The 15592-nt window shown below is 36.2% G+C and overlaps 1 protein-coding gene and 1 long non-coding RNA gene across 6 annotated transcripts; both read left to right on the forward strand.

Moving 5' to 3' along the window:
- Nucleotides 1–298: 298 nt before the first annotated feature.
- LOC113300032 (protein MULTIPOLAR SPINDLE 1-like) lies at nt 299–6414 on the forward strand. 5 transcript variants are annotated; one of them, XR_003335361.1, is made up of 12 exons: nt 299–494; nt 571–628; nt 711–854; nt 949–1008; nt 1450–1529; nt 1642–1696; nt 3389–3499; nt 4387–4579; nt 5237–5307; nt 5753–5980; nt 6091–6228; nt 6315–6409. XR_003335361.1 is itself a non-coding variant. In XM_026549162.1 (11 exons), the coding sequence occupies exons 1-10, from the start codon at nt 360–362 to the stop codon at nt 5935–5937; spliced, it is 1092 nt and encodes a 363-aa protein (XP_026404947.1). In that variant the 5' UTR covers nt 299–359; the 3' UTR covers nt 5938–5980; nt 6091–6414. The 5 variants fall into 5 exon arrangements, 3 of the variants coding, with proteins under 3 accessions (XP_026404947.1, XP_026404948.1, XP_026404949.1); XR_003335362.1 differs by having other exon boundaries at nt 5753–5878; XM_026549162.1 differs by having other exon boundaries at nt 6091–6414.
- Nucleotides 6415–14561: 8147 nt separating this feature from the next.
- Nucleotides 14562–15509, forward strand: LOC113300035. Its single transcript, XR_003335363.1, has 2 exons — nt 14562–14891; nt 15173–15509. It is a non-coding gene; the product is annotated as an uncharacterized LOC113300035 (long non-coding RNA).
- Nucleotides 15510–15592: the final 83 nt, after the last annotated feature.

Consider the following 15592-nt stretch of genomic DNA (forward strand, 5'->3'; position numbering starts at 1 on the left):
TAGATTTTCAGTTTTACAGTAATCATAGCGGGTCAAACCAGTTTAGAATCGCACTGGGTTGCACGATTTACCGATCTGACCGGCCGGGTCAGACAGTTTTCAAAAATTAGAGCGGTTTTTGACAAAATTAGTGGGTCAGTGTTGAAACGGACCGGAAAACTGACTGGGTCGCCGGTTCACCGATTTGACCGGCCGGTCCGGTTTTAGGATTCCTTAAAAAGAGTAAAGTTGCCACGTACCGGGTGCATAACACGCGTTTCGTGCTGTATAAATTGTACTCCCACTGCATCACTTCTATTTGAAAGAAGAAAATCGTAGCGCGTAAAGACTCCCGCTAAAGAAACCGGAGAGAGAAGGAAATGGATTCAGATCCATCGCTAAAATTTGCAATAGCAATCGCTCTAATGCAATCGAAACTGCTCAAGAAATCTACAAATCAAACTTCTTCTACTTCTACTTCTACTGGATCTGATGCTCAACGTTGGAAGACGAAGGTTCTCTCTATACACTTCTGTACGCTCAAAATTTGATCGGAAATCTAACTGCTCAACTTTATTTCTGAATACCCAGGCGAAAGCGCGAAAGCAAGAGATTCTAAAGCTAAAACAAGAACTAAAAGAACTTGAAGGTATTTTTATTCGCCAGTATTACTTTCCCTTTTCATTCATGGGAAAGAAATTTTGATTTCGTTAAGGTTATTTTTGTTGCAGATGGAAAACAATTCGATGTTTTACCCCAAATTGCGTCGTGTAAGTGTTATTTCTTTGATAATTTGGGAAAATTAAGCCCTAAATTCGGAGATAGCCATAATCACGGGTTCGATGAGGTTTTACGGCGTAGATTCCTTCGACAAGGTTGGCCACTTTCATTTATTTTTCAAACGGGCCTTTTGTTTTTGAATTAGTATATCGTTTAATACTATTAAATTCCGTGATCTGCTTTTTACAGTACGTCTTGTGGAAAGAAATAAAAGACCTTGCACATCTATCAGGCGAAAACATGATTTAGGTAACTCACTTAAACCTCATTTCCTTGGATTATCCGCCAGTTAAGCTATTTTTTGCTTTTAATGGGTTTATTTTAAAGTAGTTGAAAGGTCATTGTTCAATTTCCGCTGGTCATTTGGTTGCTTAGTTTTCTCATCGTTTCTTAAATGAACAAGTTATAAGAACAGAAGTGCTATCTAGAGTCCAAATCCGCAGTAGTGCAAAACCCATGAAATCCTTACCATATAATGATATCACAGCCCACTCTAGTCCGGCATTCCATTTGTTTAATTTCAGCTATTCATTCATATGCGGTGTCCGTGTTAGTTAAATTTCAAAGAAAGATGTGTACATTGGACATGTTAGGGAGGTTTCATAGTGTTTATACAATGATGCAGATTCAGTTGAGAACTTTCTTTGTCATTATTAAATTTCTTGTATGTTTCAAAAACTTTTTTGGTAGAACTGAATGCTGAAGACCAGATAGAGCAACTTAGCACCTCTGCTGATTTCTTGGTGGAGCAATGCAAGACCCTTGATCCTGTAAGAGCATATCATTTTTTCATGATATTCCATATTACACACACAATCGTCTTCTGTTTTCACTTTATTCCTTTTGCTTTTCTGATATACAATAGTTTAATTTGTATTGTAGGTGACTAATACTTCTTTTACCAATTGGTCACACCAAGCAGTCGACATGATATTAGGTAATATCTATCCGCTCAATTTGGATATTGGATTGCTGCTGTTGCCTTCAAGATTTGTTTTTGCATTTCATTTCCTACTATACATGTTTTGAAATTCCCAGACAGATGACTTGCTTAATTTACTTGTTTTTTTTTATGCAAAAGGCAAGTAATTGCTTTTTTGTGATTATGAGTAATTGAGTAGATTATAGAACTATGTAATTATTCCGTAAGACTTGAAAGTTACGTAAATAATATAATATTTAGAAAGATATAGGAAGAGATTACATTAAGTCCATAATTATGTAGAGTCGAACCCCATGTGGAAGCATAACATTTGCATACTACTGCAGTTGAACTCTGACCAACAACTGTAAAGAAGTTAGAACTAACTAATTCTCAGTGTCAACTGCATGATTAAAATAATATGTGGATCCTTTTGTTACAAAAATTTCCCCGCACTTCACATTAGGATTTTTGTGGCTTCTTTGCGATTTTGTTTTGGGTGCAAATTTTTGTTTTTTCAGGGTTTAGATGTTTCCCAGATATTCTAGTTCAGTGAACATTAAGAATTGCAGAAAGAAATTTTCTTGTTGAATTTGATCAGAAGCAGTTTGAGTAATGTAAATTCTCATCTTGTTTTAAGAACTTAGAACTTTTTATTGACTTAACCTATGGTGATAATGGCGATAATGCCTTTGATTTGATGTTTGTACTGATCAATATCCATAAAAAGGAGTCTACATAAACTAGTGTCATTCCTAAATGAATGGACACGGTTTTTCATCACACATATTGGTACTGGTCCTGATATTGATAATTTTCTCCGACTCTCAAGAGTTGGTGGCACCTAAGGATTCTGCTAGTGGATGCGATTTCCGGTTTCACATAGCTCGTGCAGACCCACTAACATAACAAATGATTGTCTACAGTAGGATATGGTACAAGATTCCCAGTTCATGGTGAATATTTAGTATCGTATGGGATGATATTTTCAATTGTTCTCCTGGTAGGTGTGATGATGGTAACGCATCATACTTTGACTTTACAATATCTAGAAAATTCATGAGTTTTAAGTTAGACCTACCAAAATTCTGTTGTTTTCCTTGTTAACAAAGGATAAAATAGAATTCTTGCTTTAGCAGGTTTTGCATGATGAAGTTTCGTCTTAGACATGCCACATCTATATCTTTATTAATTTACTACATGTTATCAATATACTAAAGATTTCTTTATCAGCTTCTTGATTTAGGAAAATAAGAAACATCCTTCAAAATTCAATTCTTTTGCCAGTATAATTATCAGTGTTTCACATCTTAGCATCTTATATCAGATATCCGTATAGCGCAGAATAAAAATACAATCACTTGTTTACCAGTTACTACAATGTATAAATTTCTGGATTACCACTTCAAGTCACTTTTCAATCAGCTTAGTCATATCATGGACATGGAAAAAACACAAAACAGATTCCTCTTGCACCGTCTAATTCATCAGAATAGTTATTTTGCTTAACTTGAGATAAGAATGTAGCACATTAACAGGTTTGCTATTTCCTTGTTGTTTCAATTCCTTTTTAGGAGAGGTGTGTGTGATATATGCTCATCTTTCTATTTGTGTTTATATAGTTCACACTTGTATTGTTTCCTCATAAAAAAAATTTAACTACTAAGTCTCTTCACTGCTGTTGACTTTTCTTTAAATCATTTGAAGCTTCATTGAAGAATATACCTGCAAAGGAAAAGGAACATGAACTTATTGAAGGGATCGTCAGCAGCTTGATTGCAAGACTGGTTGGAGCGTTGTGTACCTCCCCAGGAGATGGTAAATTGAATAGATTAATTAATAAAATCTAGATATGACACTCAAATACTCAATGCTTGAAATGTGCTGGCACTTTTTGTTTTTTCTCCTAGATTTATGTTTGGAACCTCGAAATTTTGTTGCGTACATATAGTTATGGTGCTCTCTCTGCTCATAATACATTTCATTTTGTGTTTTACCACACATTTACAGATATATCATCGTAGGGACTAATTTTGTTTTAATAAAAGCTGTAGCCTTACCAAAGCATTTTTTAATCTACATTTCCTGGCAATCTTTTGTTCTATAACTTGTTTGTTGCCAATTTATGTGTTGTTAGGCACATATCCCTCTTGTAAATTATAATTATAACATGGATCAGCTCACCAAAAGTCACCCTGTACACATTAATCGTATTCAATTCCTTCTATGTTTTCTGTGATGTGAGGTGATGGACCATTAGGTTAGGAAATGAATAGGTCCTGAGACAAACAAAATTATCTACAAGTCACTTTGTTAGGTTTGGCAATTGAGGAAAATCCATTGGCTCTATATTAGGAATGAGTAACTTTAAGTAGTGTATCCTTCTCAGAAAGCATTTGCGACAATTACTAATTCTCTGTTATCTATTTGCTCCTGATTTCGGACCCACTTCAGTGGCCAAATCTTGGAAACCTTGATATCACACTCTTAAAACAGTTCTCGTTATTGCTAATTTGGAACACCTCTTTCAAGGTTCAGTTCCCACTCCATTTTCATCCATCATTGGAAGCATTTTCGTTAAACTCTTCAGAAAACTCTTAATGGTATCTGTAAATCAATTATCTGGTTGCTGGGTTGTTTATATCACACTTCTTGTTCATAATTTTTTACTTTTTATTGAACTTTCTTGCTCACTGATGTCACAGAATCATCTTGTTCTCATACTGATGCTGAATTTTACATTCAACACTTAATTCGTAAGCTGGGAGGTGATGCATATATTGGTCAACGAACAATCCTTGAAGTTTCTCGTAGGATTTCTATGTTGTCAGAGAGTTTGCTTTTTATGGATCCGTTTGATGATGCTTTCTATAACACTCACAGCTGCATTTTTATGTTGTAAGTACATATTACAGAACAAAACTCTTTGCCACCATGGGCTTATCTGAATAGTTTCATTTTCATGTTTATATAACACTGAAGGAAAATAAAAGTACTTTACTAATTTTATTCACTTAGTACCGTTTTACTCAATTGAGAAAGGCAACCTGGCAGTGGTATCTGTTGAAGGTTTTCTTAGATCACTTTTCTAAGACTTTGGTGGGAGCATCTACCGCTTGGATTATGTTTGCGTCGAAAATTTGTTTGTTTTGTGTCGTCAGTTTCAGCATCAATGCATATTTTCATGAAAACATGGTAGGGACTTTAGCGGTGTTTTTGTAAAGTGATTAAAAGTAGGTTTCGTTACTCTTGGTTCTGATTTCAGGTAATAGCATAAGGGGTTATAACTCCTGACGACATGGTCAAATAGTTAGTATGCCGCAGTTACCTGGTTATTTAGTGGTTAGAAACTTTCAATTTTATTGATCCTTGGTTATTTAAGTGGCTAGGTACGGTTTTATTTATTGGAGTGAAACTTAATAATGTTTAGTGTACAATGCAGTAGTAATTTGTGGAAAGAACTCCTTAAGAGTCGGACCAAAAACGGAGAACGTGATTTTAGGTAATAAATTACAAGGATACATTGGTTAGCTCAATTATTTTTTCTGTTTGCAGGATCCAACTTGTTGAATTTCTGATATCAGACTACGCACAAACTTGGCTAGATAATGAATGCTTTGAAAACGGTAAATATTACGCCATACTCTCTCAAGTTTTGTACTTGACATTCATTTGGATTTTTTAGGAGCTTGCTTTACTATGATCATGTTCATAATGTTTGCACCTCTATACACATTTTAGTGATTCAATAATCCATGAGCTGCAAATAGCAATACACCTGTGGACCGTCGTCCTTCGATTATCCATACCAAACACCAGATATTAATAATACTTCCAACCTGAACTCAAACTAAGAGCATTAGGAAATTTTGCCTTTACCAATGAAGAAAAAGGATGAACAGCAGACGTTAGAGTGTAAGTTACTCGTAGACCTCAGACATGTTGTAAGGCTAAATTGTGGTAAATCAATCCTACTTGCATAAGCAACCACTACTCAGAAATGGATATTAAACCAACTTGATGAAAACTTGAAATCACACAGCAGATAATGATGAATGTTTTGCGATGCAGTATTATTTGAAGAGTGGGTAAGATCTGTTCTTCAAGCCCGGAAGTCATTAAGTCTCTTAGAAAGCAGGAATGGGCTATATGTCTTGTATATGGACCGCCTTACAGGGGATTTGGCAAAGAAAGTCGGTGAGCTTTCACGTCTCCCAACACTCAGCCCAGAAGTTCTTGCAATTCTGTTTCACTAATTTATCTTGTTCAAATTCACTGGGTATATATATAAATAAAAAGGTCAGACCCCTACTCACCATTGTAACATAGTATAACTCTAATAATTTTTGGTATGGAGCTATATATAACAGATTTCAGGGGAACTGACTTGGACTTACTGTTTTGGTTAGGAGGCCACTGTAAATGGCATGCCACTCGTAGTGAAGGCTAGAGGTTTTATTTCTCTCCGGTGGAATAGGCCACTGTGCCGAACCATGTTATGGCGTCTCTCTCTACTACTTTCTCTTGATGATCTGCAAGTGTTAAATGTATGTTTCTCTACTACTTTCTCTTGATGATCTGCAAGTATTAAATGTATGTTTGATGTTCTTGATGTCTGCGTATATTTTGGCAGTTGCATAAATTGCCTCGACGAGTTCAAAGCTTTTATAGGTTTTGTTTTGCACATCCCTGTTGAAATGATCAAACTTTAACCATCATTCTTCATTTTCCCCCTTTCTAGGTGTCTGGTAACATTCAATTATGTATTTGATTCTTCAACGCACTAAAGTTGAAAAAACAAAATGCCAGGTTGAGAAAAAAAACGCCAGCCAGTGCTCTTAACTTTTACCCGTTCTGCATTAAGACCAGCTTAAGGCCTTGGAGAATCTATTCGATTGAACTTTAACAAAACTACAGTTGGAGGCACACATATTTGACCTTTCAATCTAATCTACACCGAACCTGTATCTTATTAAATAGATTGTACACGTTTAGACTCCTCCAAGTGTTGACCAATTTTCAACTTAAGAGAATATCTTGATCAGTTGGTATAAATAAATTGACGTTTTTCAGTTTTTAAAGAAGCACCAACCAAATACTTGGAAGTTTCTTGTGATGGTGTGTATGACCGGTCAGGCAAGGTGATGCACAATGACTGTGTGTTACAGAGTTGCAGGCCAAGTCAGTATCGGAGAATGATTGTGCGATACTGCATAGACTGTCAAGTATTAAGAATGGTAAAACCCTATAGGGCCAGTGAAGCGCAAAGGTAGTGCTACACTGTAAAGACATTTGCTAAGTAATGAAGCTTATTGGCCGACACAATGAGGCTTCATTGAGGGAAAGGCAAGGCAATGCCAAAGTGACAAGATACAACATGCGATGTTGTCATTAAGGCATATCCATGGAATTGAGTTGGCCCAAACTCAAGGATGATGCAAGAAGGTAGAATAGACCAAGAGTTAGTCTATGCATTAGTTCTAGGCAGGGCCAAAGCTTGAACAATGCAAACAAGTTAGTAATGCAAGAGTGGCATTGCCATTGTCAAGCAAATTGGCGAAGTGAAGCATATGATGCATGAATAACTAGAATGAGTTTAAGGAATTGGCCTTGATGATTGAAGCACAAGTATTGTTCGTGCATTGGCTTAGAGCAAGAAGTTTGCAGGGCCAAGGTGGCTGAGCAATGGATCAAGGCTAAGTCTAGCAAAGCGCAACAGTTGTGCAATACACCTCAAGTGACGGTTAGGAGTTGGTTACGGGCGTCACAAGCATGCCAATCACGAGAGGAAAGAAATGACGGTTATAAAAGGAGTTTATAATTAGAGAGAGTTCTTAACTGCTTTGGAACAGGTGTTGAGTGTTGGCCCGAGTTTGAAGAGAAACTGGTCAAGGTGGCACTTTATAGGCGGTTATGGAACTGCTCCATGGGACATATGGCTGTCCCCTGCGTGTGTGACGGTTGTGCACGGTTTTGGCAAGTAAAGCTGCTGTATAAATAGTCCTAAGGCATGGGAAATTCGGCAGGCTTAGATAGGAGAGTGTGGGACTCAAAATAGGAGAGTTTTTGTAAGACGAAGGGTTGGTTCAAGGTGAACAAGTCTGTTTAAGTCCCTGGGTGGATAAGTTTTGTATATCTTCCCTTTGATGCAATAAAATGAGTTGATTGTGTCATGTTCTAAGTGTTCTTGGTTGACTGATTGTTGTTCGTAATGTATGGCATTGTTTGAGTGCATTATGGGGTGCATTTGAGAAGTTAAGAGAAGTGAAAGAAGGCTAAAGACTTCCGTTGGTGAACTGAAGAGTTGGTTGTTTGAATTGGTGCAAACTTATAAGGCTGAAGTGCAGGTAGGTGAAGTTTGATTCACATAACCACTGTGCTGCTGTCGGGTTACACTTTCGCAAAAAAAATTCTGGGCCATTTGAAGGTGTGACAGTGTGCAACCACGTATAGGATCGAGTCTTGGTACCATAGTTTTATTTCTTTCTTATAAATATAAGACTCGGAAAATTAGAAGTTCCGTCTCCTCTTCTAAACCTGTCACCAGCCACCCATTCTCTCTCTTTCTCAATTGAAGTCTAAGAACCCAACAATTGGTATTTGTAAAACACCAAAACAGTGATGCCTACGCCTACAATCATCACATGGTTAGTACCATCTCTTTTATTGATTGTGCTCTTATCAACGTCGCTACTGCTACCTACAACTTCAGTCGAGTCAAGTTTGAGGAATGATCAAAAACAAAAACACCCAAGTGATGATTCTTGAGCGATGGTTAATCCTAATAAGCATCTTGTAGTTTCAACTGCAAAGAGCACTAGTAGCAAATTACAAGCTCATATTAAAAAAGTGAGGCGAGTTCCACGAGTTAAATCACCATCTTCAGCGAATCCAACATTAGCTTTATCAGTTGCTATGTATTTGAGTATTGCAACTCTTTGGTGTATGATTCTAGTGATCAATTTCTTGTAAATGTTGTTCATATACATAATAATAATTTATTTATTATGCTATATTTTCTATGAACTATCAAGATTTTTGAAGTTATATGAATACAATTTTCTTTCTTTGAAGCGTATTTAAATACATAATCATCAGTATTTAAATACATAATCATTAGCTTTAGTTGATCAACGAGAGCAGATATAACTAAATTGCTTCACGAGAGAAAAAAAATAATAAAAAAAAGCCAAATCGATAGACCGCGACTTCGGGTGAAGTATGTGTTAAGAATTATGGTGATCTACACTGGCAGAAGAATTCTCCCATACAAATAACCCTGAGAGCCACACTAAGGAAATATGGGGTTGGGCTTTGGGTCCCACTAGTGTGTATAACGGGAGAATTTTCGGGACATAAATTATTTACGTAAGAATTAAGATTGTAATAACGTTTTCCTATTATAAAAGCAACCATTTGAAAGGCCATATTTTTGACAAAAGATTTGATTATAGCTTCTTTGGTCGGCAAGGCGTAAATTAGATTCAAGCATTCTATCATCCTTGATCAGCAGGTTAGTCAAATATTATGTAGAATTTTCTTTCTTTTTCTTTTTCTTTTTTTTTTGAGGAAAAAAAAAATCAAATTTTATTAGTAAAAACAAAAAGAACAAATGAAAAACAAAACAAACTGGAATGTGACTTGAGAAACACTCCCATACCACAATCCTAAAAATAAGATTAGCTTAATCTTTACCGATTACATCCTCTCAATTCAATATTAGAACTCAAAATGAATCATTAATTCACGTGTTTTTCGCGTGTAACTTTGCTATTCAGGTTTGGAATCACTTGAAGTTCAATATGGATTATGTGAAATAAAATATTATCAATTGTCATGATTGGTTGACAGATTTCTAACAACTAATGAAAGAAATGCTCAACATATGGGATGGGCATAACTCTGCAACATTATACCTTGCCACATCCGGAAAACTAGGTGCAACAAAGTTCTAAACGAGAAGTACCAAAACAATATGATTACTGCAAACTAAAATAGTAAAATATATCAATGCACTCTTGATATGTGAACAACACGAACTAAAATGTCACTCAGAGTCTCACTATCATTTAATGCAAGATATAAACTTACAAACAACTAACCTCAATAATTCTAAATATCCAGGGTTCATTAGGTTAAGATCAATATTTCTTTATCTAAGCTCCCTGACGGATGCAACTCTGCCATAGGTCTCACTTTGATTGATGATGCAGGTTTCTGCCGAGAAGAAAGGGAAGATTCCTCAAGCTGGAAAACAAGAGAATTACTGGAGAAAAATGGAGATGAAGATACTTTCAAATGGGAAACAGATTTGAGCGGTCATCATATCGATTTCGAAAGCAATTCCCAGCCAACACTCCAATTACTAATCGGAATGTATGTTAAACCAAGGAAGGATGTTTCACGAATAATTCATATGTTGGAACTACCAACAAAAACTAGTATTTAAAGCTTTGTCTTTCTATTTAGTTAGCAGATTTGACAATCTATTACCAGCAAACATCTCTACCATATGTAATTTTAGTGTCATCAACTTTATGGACGAGAAACAATTTCCAGAACCTAATCAGGAACATTAGCATGACAGCTGATCTGAACTGGCTTTTGTATTACCAAGCCAACACTGAAAAATATAAAAATCGATATTAACCAATGAATTTAAACTAGTGATAGACTGATCTCCATTGAAAAATAATTCTCCCGACTTCGATGATAAGCATGTCCGTATCCCTTCTCCTCTTCCTGGCCATGACTCCCATATTGTTCCCTATCCATCTGACCCACGTTATTGCAAATTAAAGAATGAGCTAATTTTTAGGGAGTTTCTTTATGTACCCCTAGAAAATACTAATGGTACCCTCTGATAGACGCATTTATATGTCTAATTTGTCCTCAATGTTTCGTATTGTTAGTACTCGTTTTCGTCCTTATTATGGCGTTTTGTCTGTTTGTAGGTATTTTTTTTGGAAATAAATATTGTTGGAAAATTCGGCTCGAAAAGTTGCTCGGAACATCCCAGAGGACAATCGTTATACGGACCCCCACTTTTGCTAAGGGGCACCCACGGCTATGTGTAGCCCATTTGTCTATAGCACCCACTGTTTTATCCGGCACCCTGGATGTTGGATAAGGGCACCCATCTCCTTCCTCGTTTGAATATTGTTTTGGCGGGAAAATGATGCAGTTCACTGCGTTATTTTCTGTTGGATTTGTTTTAGGAGTTTCAACGAGACTCAACATCTGAAATCATGTGGGGAGGTTGTGTTTGGCTTAACAGGCATGGTATAGGTGTTCGTTTCAGTCCAGCGTGGCCAGATTTTCCGCGAGAAGAAAACAGAGCAAGCACGGTTCAAAGGAAATATTCACGGGATTACAGCGTGGATACGTGTGTTTGGATAGAGACTGACCGCTGCAGAAGCGTGAAGTAGTTAAAAAAGGAAGATTCAGAACTATTTAGCAATCCTTAACAGCGTGGGAAGTTAATTCAGGGAAGAATCTCGTGGCCAGCAAGAAAAATATTTCCGAGTAAATGAAGAATTTTTGAGAGTTATGACGCGTGATTCTGGTGCCTGGAGTAGTATTTATAGGCTGCTGGGATTACATGGAGGGACGAAGGATAGTTTGTGAGAGTTTTAGAGCACCAGAAAGTCGAAAAAAATCAAGTTACAGAGCTGCCATTTTTCTGCTGCTGTTGAAGAACACGAAGAACATAAGACGCACACCCTTGTGTCGTTTATGCTACAGTGATTGCGACTGTTACAGAACAATCTTAAAAGCTACAGTTTCAGCGACTGTCGCATGACAGTCTTATTTGTTACAGTGACAGCGACAATCAACATATATCATTCTCTGTAACTTTAATTATTTTCACACTTTTATCATTTGTAAGCCCATCTTTGAGCATAAATGAAATCAACTTTTGAGCGTGTTTCGAACATGATGAGAGGCTAATTTCTCCCACAACCAAGGCAATGAGGAAGCTATTTACGCATGAATAATTGGTAATCATTTATTTCCTCTAATTTATAATTTATAATTCACTCAATCACTGCTTTTGCAGAGTTTTTAATTGTTTGCAAAAAATTTCTTCATTAATTGTGATTCAATTAGATAGGTTATGCTTTGTTTAGATAATCTAAAGATACCCACTTGTAATAGGTTAAGTAGTACTGATAGATCATTTCTTTTTTGATAAACACGGTTAAACCATTTAGTGGTCCACGATTTTCTTCTTCATCCTTGATTCAGCATATTCAATTAGATCTTGATCGAAGATTACCATAGTAATCGTGTTTTTTCTTATGTGATTGATCAATTGTTGTTTGATCTTAACCTATTATAATTGAATTGATCTGATCCTATGTTACTTTCCTTTTTTTTCTTTCTAATTTAATGGCAGTACGATGATGGGGATGACGGAAGAAATATCATTATCTTAAAACTTCAATTTTGATCTTTCCGTTTCTGTGATGTTTTAGGAGAAGATATTGAATTTGCATTTCATTGATCAGTGGGGTGGAAATTCTGTGTGCGTTTTTCTCGGAATCGGGGGTACAAAAACTTAGGATACATGACGAGGTAGGTAGATAATTGTTGGGGGTACATAGATAAAGGGGTACCGATAGTATTTCTAGGGGTATATACAAGAACACCCAATTCTTACTTTCAAGCTTCTTACATTGTCATTCTGATGTCAAAATGGGTCCATTCTTGAGCTGAAAAAAGTCCAAATGTCCTTTGAGAAAGGAAACATCACCAGAAGATGATTGTTGCAAAAGAAACAATGGGTATGTGTAATGTGGCAACCTCTTATACAAGGTTATCAACAGTGGGAATCGCATTTTGATTTGCAAACAATATAATTAAAATGTTTCCTTTTAAGAGGGACATCCTTTGTAACACCTGCACTTTTTGCATGACACATGCACAAAGATGTCCATTTAGGGCATGTTGGTCCAGGAAAGAAGTTGCACCATCATGGTGCATCACGGCAGTAGGAGGATGGCCAAGTGAGAATAGCACCACAATGGTGCATCACGCTGGTAGAAGGTTGTCCAAAAGCGATATTGCACCACTATGGTGCGATATTCAAGTTGTCCATCAGGCCAGAACTGAAATTGCACCACTGTGGTGCTATTTCTGAAACTCGTCGTCTTGAAAGCAGGTGAACTTGGTGCATGTCTATCATCTCTCCTTTTTTACTTCTAAAAATGTCAACAACACATATATAAGGAAGGGGTGTTGGTTGAAGGTGCATATCGGTAAAGCCTATACAATGCGAAAGTATCATTATGACGTGTTGCTTACTCGATCTTCATGATGCTTAGGAATCATCAATGTGGCGTTGCTAAACTAAGAACGCACCACAATGTTACTAAACGAAGGTGAAAAGGAGAGGGTACCAAGCATACCACTAACTTTTTCCATTCGACAACCCGTATGGACAAAACCTAATACAATCACAAGTAGGCCAAAGCAAAGACCCGGGAAGAAGGTTGTATATAGACTTTTTATCTTTCTCTTTGACAATCAATATGTATAAACTAAAGGTGTGTGAACCTGATTGTGTAGAAGATTTCTTGGACGATCTCAAAATCAATAACCAAGATCAATCTAGTCGTATCTGAATTAAGAGGATCCGAATTCTAACAAGTATGAAACTTGCAATACATCTTTCAAGATACTAATTCAACAAGAACAAGTCTTGTTTTTGATCTCAAATAATAAGGACTTAAACTATCTAGATTGGTTACGTAGTACTTGTGTTATTCCTATTATAAAGATATAAATAATATAATGCCGAAAAGGAAAAACACAAGACACTAGAAGTTTTGTTAACGAGGAAAACTGCACATTGCATAAAAACCCTGGGACCTCACCCAACTTTGAACACCACACTGTATCAAACCTTTATAGACACTAGCCTACTATCATATAGGACTGGAACGCAGTCGAGACTGAATTCAACCTCCAAGCATTTTAGTTGCGATCGTGTTCCTTATGTCTCTTGAACCTCGCAAGATTCTATGCACTTGATTCCCTTAGCTGACGTACTTTAAATCCTAAGAGTTGCTTCAACCTCAGTGAAGGTTTTTGATACCTATATGCCTCTAACGGACAAGCCTATTGGGTTTTCTTTTTGATATATTTATTTAATTGTTCAATTTGTGAGAATACTAAAAGAATGATGATAATGATTAAAAACAAAGTTAGGGTTTATGATTTATTTTGATTTTGAGTAACAAGAATAGTTAAGTTTAATTGTTAGTAAAAAATTAAAACTTGTTTGGGTTTTTATTTTAACTTAAACTTTTTGGATTATGGTTAATAAATGAATGGGCTATATTTAAGAGAAGCCTTAATTTTTTTAGTTGGTGAGGAACTAATTTTATTTTTTTTGAAAAGGAAAAGAATTATTAAAAAGAAAAAAAGGATATTTACGGTATGTACATCCTGAAAAACCAAAGAAAAACAAACTCAAACAGGACCTATTACATAGTAACGATAGTGTCCTATTAAAATAATATTTGGTTAACCGTATAATCCTTGAATATCTTCTTCGGAGAGCTTCACGTGGAAATATTCTAAATTATTTGTATATATTCATAATCGAAGGAAGTTACAAATCTTATATCATGGTTGTTTTTATTTAGGATTAAATTGGGATGGTCGGATACAACATTTTTATCTATCAAAATGTTTTTTTGACCGTCCACAGCTCAAAAACCACTTTCTGTTTTGTTAAGGTATAAAGTTGAATACATGATTGCTCGGTTCTTTCAATCACGGATTAAACTAGTCTGACCACACACTTGGACGATACTTTAACAGAGTCACATGCATGCAGGTGGAATAATAAAAGAGAGGGAATCAAAAGAAAAGAAAAGAAAAAAGGAAGGGCACAGCAGACTTCTTTTAGAATCGAGCTAGTCAGCCTCTTTGTCATGTCTTTCGACTGTTTCTGATGAAAACTCTACATATACAATTAACGATTGCCGATCAGAAAACATCAACACGTTCAACTCCAGAAAACTCAACATACAGTACCTTTTTGCTGTTGGGAAAACCCTAAAAATGAAGAAAAATTTGCTTGGAATTATTTTCTTCTGCTGCCTCGTGTCTTTTAGTCGAGCAACTCAAGACATCTCAATTCCGGCGAAGCAAGATGATGAAGGTTCTCAACACTTGGTCTATCAAAATCATCTTCAAGGTATTTTGTGATGTAGCTGTTTTTGGACCGATGGTTAGTTAAAAATGAGATTCTACGTACTTTAATCGAGCAAAAAAAAGAGATTCTACATACTTGGTCGATTGAATTTAATTTTTAGACTTCAAGGTATTTTGTGAACTGTTTTTGGACCTATGGTCGGTTAAAAATGAGATTCTACATACTTGGTCGATTGCTTAAGGTCGACATACTGTATAATGTATACTTTGAGACGTTTGTAAGCCGTTTCTATCTTTAATTTATTTTATTCTCTATTGCTCAAGGTCCAAGGGAGCAGGAGGAAAAGCCAGGAATGATCGAAAGAGAAATCAACAAACTAGAAGGGAATGCAATAATGAAGAAAGGAGAGGGAGGAAAAGCATACGGTCGTGGAGATGTCATCAAGAGACGATCGAATAAAAGTGGAGGATCGTCTTTAATGTCAAGAAAAGACTACTCCGTGGATTTCTCATCATCAATCTGTTTGGTGCAAATAATCATTTCTTTGATTCTTTCTTTTATTTTCTTTCCTTTCCCTGCATAATAAACAGGGCGTCGTCACTTTTGGTGTTAACAATCAATTACAAATTTGAGTTGTCCCATTAGTAGTAGGGTGCTGAAGTTACCTAGTTGATAATGAAACCCCCGGGAGGTTAGAATTCGTCCATTATATATAACAACCAAGCAGACATTGAAATCAAATA

The sequence above is a fragment of the Papaver somniferum genome, chromosome 7, assembly GCF_003573695.1.
Source record: "Papaver somniferum cultivar HN1 chromosome 7, ASM357369v1, whole genome shotgun sequence".
Taxonomy (NCBI): domain Eukaryota; kingdom Viridiplantae; phylum Streptophyta; class Magnoliopsida; order Ranunculales; family Papaveraceae; genus Papaver; species Papaver somniferum.

What these genes read in the sequence shown, in the direction of transcription:
- LOC113300032 (XM_026549162.1), top strand. Translation starts at nt 360, where the DNA reads ATGGATTCAGATCCATCGCTAAAATTTGCAATAGCAATCGCTCTAATG. An exon ending in AGCAGTCGACATGATATTAG is followed by an intron (nt 1,697 to 3,388) that starts GTAATATCTATC and finishes AATCATTTGAAG; the next exon opens with CTTCATTGAAGAATATACCT. An exon ending in GTGTACCTCCCCAGGAGATG is followed by an intron (nt 3,500 to 4,386) that starts GTAAATTGAATA and finishes CTGATGTCACAG; the next exon opens with AATCATCTTGTTCTCATACT.